At 37.8% G+C, this 4,930-nt stretch overlaps 1 protein-coding gene across 1 annotated transcript; it reads right to left on the bottom strand.

Annotated features, from left to right (window-relative positions):
* Positions 1–1,658: 1,658 nt before the first annotated feature.
* On the bottom strand, positions 1,659–4,205 carry LOC117523425 (homeobox protein Hox-D4b-like). Its single transcript, XM_034184956.1, has 2 exons — positions 3,714–4,205; positions 1,659–2,043 (listed from the first exon to the last, which is right to left on the bottom strand). The coding sequence occupies exons 1-2, from the start codon at positions 4,120–4,122 to the stop codon at positions 1,751–1,753; spliced, it is 702 nt and encodes a 233-aa protein (XP_034040847.1). The 5' UTR covers positions 4,123–4,205; the 3' UTR covers positions 1,659–1,750.
* Positions 4,206–4,930: the final 725 nt, after the last annotated feature.

Raw genomic sequence — 4,930 nt, 5'->3', positions numbered from 1 at the left:
TAAGAACAACTCAGCCAAAACTGCACCACATAAAGATAAAATGCAAATTCTCATCTTTCACTTTATTTTTTTTTTATTGTTAACTTTAAAAGATCTGTGTTTTTACGAAACGTGTCCACATATAAAATTCTTACACAAGGTTTGTCATAACAACACTTATAAAAGTCAGGAAATACTCGCTACAAAGTATAAAATATTCAAATAACACAAATAAGTACTCGTGAATAATAGAAAATAATAGCATATTGAACTGGAATCATAGAAACAGCATTTAAAAAATACAACATGGTGTTTTTTTTAAAAAGACAATTTGACACATTTCGGTTAGGAATAAAACAGTTCAGAAAAATCTGTTAAATACAACCCTGTAATCCTGAGAAAATAAGATTTTACCGTCATTGTGCGCATGCACCCCAAAGTCGGACAATAAATTCTTCATGTGTACAAACGTGTAGTCATTATTTCACAAGAATCAGTGACCTGTTGGACAAATTCTGAAATGGCTATAGTCACTGTATTTTTATTTATTTATTTTTGCTTTTATTGATTTTATTTATAATTTTATTTTATTAATTTATTTAAGATGCCCGTACAAAATAAAAGCAAAAACATTCTTTGTTCAGACACAAACATATGTTTTTGGTGTTTCTGATCTTTATGGTATTAATTCCCTTTTCTCACCTTTACATGTCCGTTTGTAGGAGAGAAGAGGATTTGTAGTGTGCACATTATACACTGCCTACATTATGGCATTAGGTAGCTATGGTATAAAAACCCTGAATTACGTTTACCCTGTAAAAACAAAGAAATCAAAACCCTGTTTTCTCCTCAAGATCTTCTGCTCACTGAAAGACTGAATATTTGAATATTCAATTCTCTCATTGTGGAATACAAATAAAATAAGAATTCACGAATACAATAAATGATAAATGTGGTGTAATGTGGCTATCTACACATTTCAATCAAATAAAAGTACCCAGATGCAGCAGTTGTAGAGGGATAAAAACATAGTTCTCAGTAAATTAAAGCTTTAACATTTTAGAAACATGTAACATTGCCAGTTAATCACAAATAAACACAAAAAAACAAATGCACGTTTTTACGGTTTTTGGTTAAACATCTCCTAAATGTTACATAGGAAGGATGGTGCATGGAACTATTAATGCTTACGTCATAATCTACGCAACATTTGGGAAAGAAAAATCAAAGTTACACTTTGAACTCACTCATATTTGTAGGTAAATGTGATTTTTTTTTTTTAAGTTTCCTCATCAGTTTGCAAACATTGTTCATTCTATAATACTTATTAATAACATGGGAAATATTTCTCTTATGGAGTTACTTTTTTTGTTTTTATTTAAAGACACGTTTTCCTTTTTGATGAATTTTGTGGCAGTTTTTACATACACCGACCAACAGAGGAAGAGATCTGTTTGTCTGAGCTTCTGGAGGCGAGATATGTCAATAGATGTCGGATAAAACATTTGCTCAGATCTTGTACGTGTTGATAAATCCGTAAAAAAAAAAAAAAAAAAAAAAAAAAAAATCATTTTAGTGATAAATAACTTTTAGGATTAAAATATATTAAATAATGTTTATTTGTTGCTTTAACTGGCGATGTTTCACGTGGTTGTGCTGCATCTGGAAAATAAAAGTATTATTTTGCTTTGCACACGTTTGGGGAATCGCAACTTTTTTGGAGGAAGGTGGATGTGCGCGTGGCCGCTGTCTCTGGCTCCGGATCGCGCGCTCACACGGCTGCGATCACGTGACCGTCGTCGTCGGCGCTGTCGGCGGCTTTCTTGTTCTTGTTCCGTCCTTTGGTGTTGGGCAGCTTGTTGTCCTTCTTCCAGCGCATGCGCCGGTTCTGGAACCAAACCTTCACCTGCCGCTCCGACAGGCACAGCGCGTGCGCCACCTCCACGCGGCGGCGGCGCGTGAGGTACCGGTTGAAGTGGAACTCCTTCTCGAGCTCCAGAACCTGCTGGCGCGTGTAGGCCGTGCGCAGCCGCTTCGGCTCCGGACCCACGTGGTTCGGATTAACTACCAAAAAAAAAAAAAAAAAAAGCATACAGAACGAGAAAAGTATTTAGAGCCAGGAATATTCAATTATCCGGAGAAAAGTCTGAATGTTTTCAAACTTGAAACAAGACCATGATCTGTTTGTCCACTAAAAGATTCTAAACAATCATATCTCTAAACTGCTGATAAATAGGATTATTATGATTGGAGTTCTTTTGGTTTTCAAAATCTTTTCGTTCCATTTAAAAGGGATTTTAAGCGCTTGAATTTAATATTGGCTGTTTTAAAAGCTATTTTGTGGTTCTAAACAAATGCTAAAATACTTTAAGTTACGTTTCGATTCAATTCAATCAGTTTAAACAAGTTCACAAAAATACAAAGAAAAATAAATAAATAAATAAAATGTGTCCCCAAATCACAGTTTTTTGTTTGTTTGTTTGGTTTATTTATGTTTTGGTCAAATGGTTTTGAGCCGTATATAAACGGATGGCAGCGTGGGAGACCAGTGGTTCGTGCACTTGCATCGATTCAAGACCAACCGTGTCCATTCTTCACGCACCAATGTGGTGTTGCGTCAAGATGAGCATCTGGCGTAAAAGTTGTGCCAAATCAATACGCAGATCCATTCCGGATCCGCTGTGGCGACCCTACAGGGATAAAATGAACAAAACTGATCAAATAATTAACATTAGGCTTTTCTCAAAACGAAATTGTTAAACTGCCTTTTATCTGTCTGAATTTGAGAACAATAAAATATTTAGATGACAAAATGTAAAACAGATACTGGCTCGGTTACAACGTTTCCGATGGGAAATCGGTTTTAAACTGTAAATAGTTCAATTTGAGAAAATCCTTTTGATTTGTTCAAATAATTATCTTTGGAGTTTGAACAAGTAACGTGAAGGTATGTCCTTCTTTTCTGGGAAATAATCATCGTATATTCTGATATTATATATATATATATATATATATATATATATATATATATATATATATATATATATATATATATATATATATATATATATATATATATATATATAACACATAGATATCATCCAGTTTAATTACAGGCAGCTCTTATCCGAATTCCTAATATATCAAATACGGGTTTTGTGTCTTTATGTGTAACCGTTAATAAAATTCTACATTTTCTTCATGTTTAATTGAGCTTTAATTCAGCTTTATTTCCTGAAGCAAATAGATGCATGTTGAATTATGGTACGTGGAGTCCGTTTTAAAATCTCATTAAATAACGCATTTTAATTGCAAGTTAAAAATCCTAATTTGTGGTTTACCGGAAAGAGACCCGACAAACCATTTTTACTTTTAACCTGCAGCTCCTACTTCTTCTACTCGCACGCACGCGTACGCCCCCCGCCCCCGCCCCCGCGCACGCACGCACACACACACACACACACACACACACACACACACACACACACACACACACAGACACACACATTGTGACAGAGCCATAAAACTTTATGGTGGTGGGGGGGGGGGGGGTGCAATTCTCTGTGAGATCATAAATAACTCAACAACAAAAAGTGGTGCACACAAATGGACTTAGAGAGAGAGAGAGAAAGAAAGAAAGAAAGAAAGAAAGAAAGAAAGAAAGAAAGAAAGAGTGATGCCAGTAAAATAAAATAAAAGTAAGGTTGGCAAAGTAAATGTTTTGCTGGTCTCACCGTGCGCGACGTGCACTTTCTTCATCCAGGGGTAGACGACGATCGGCGCCCTGTCTCTGGCCTGGCAGGCCGCTCTCCGCTGCACCTGAGCGCGCTTGGCGCAGGTCATCCAGGCCTCGCGCTGCAGCTCCTTCCCGGGGCCGCCCGGCTCCCTGTAGCCGGGGTAGGGCGCGCCTCCCTGGGCCTCTCCGTCCTCCGTGTGACGCGCCTGCAGAGGCAGTTCATAGCATTGTTGTGGTGCGTACGGAGGCGGAGGGGGCTGCTGCACGGACGGGTAGTCCCCTCCGTAAGAGCCACTGTCCTGGGGGCTGTTGTAGTACCCCCCATGGTCACTAAAATTACTGTAATCTTCCTCACAAGGCGGGAACTGCGGCTCAGCATATTTACAGCTCAGCACATAGGACTCCATGATTGATTTATAGCGAGGCTGGTAGGAGAATACTAATTTTTCTTTCTCTCCCCTCTCTCTGTCTCTTTTCCCCCTCTGGCATCGAGCCATCCTGCGGCTGTCAAATAGACAGACGGCCGGGTGGGCCACGTGACCCCGCGGCCAACCAATGGGAGGCGTCACGTTGGGTTGTTTATGTCAGACGTAATGAGATAATTTGAAAAAGGGAACAAAGCGTTTATCATGGGACTAATGAAGACTTCTGTGGTGGAAAAAAAAATAACCCCAGAGTGCAAAACTATCTATCTATAGAGTCAGCATATTTAAGTGTTAAATTAACACTGCACTGTGTGCATATGGTGCCCATGCACAATTTAAATGAACCCCTTTGTAGTATTGAATCAACTTTACTGGAATGTTACACCAACACCAACAGAGTCAATTTACACTGTAAAGTTGATTTAACACTCCAGTAGAGTTGTTTTAACACCCTGTTTGTGTTGATTTAACATATCGATTTTGAATAGGACTCTATCTATCTATCTATCTATCTATCTATCTATCTATCTATCTATCTATCTATCTATCTATCTATCTATCTATCTATCTATCTATCTATCTATCTATCTATCTATCTATCTATCTATCTATCTATCTATCTATCTATCTATCTATCTATCTATCGAGTCAGCATATTTAAGTGTTAAATTCACACTGCACTGAGCGGGTATGGTCCCCACAATTTAAATAAACCCTTTTGTAGTATTGAATCAACTCTACTGGAGTGTTAAATCAACTGATGATCAACATCAACCAAGTCAATTTACAC

This window comes from Thalassophryne amazonica, chromosome 13 (genome assembly GCF_902500255.1).
Source record: "Thalassophryne amazonica chromosome 13, fThaAma1.1, whole genome shotgun sequence".
NCBI classification, from domain to species: domain Eukaryota; kingdom Metazoa; phylum Chordata; class Actinopteri; order Batrachoidiformes; family Batrachoididae; genus Thalassophryne; species Thalassophryne amazonica.
This window is presented reverse-complemented; position numbering and strand designations above follow the sequence as displayed.

Excerpts from the sequence above, each read along its gene's own strand:
- LOC117523425 (XM_034184956.1), bottom strand. The coding sequence starts at position 4,122 with ATGGAGTCCTATGTGCTGAGCTGTAAATATGCTGAGCCGCAGTTCCCG. Across the intron at positions 2,044-3,713 it reads GAAAGTGCACGTCGCGCACG|TTAATCCGAACCACGTGGGT; the intron begins GTGAGACCAGCA and ends TTTTTTTGGTAG.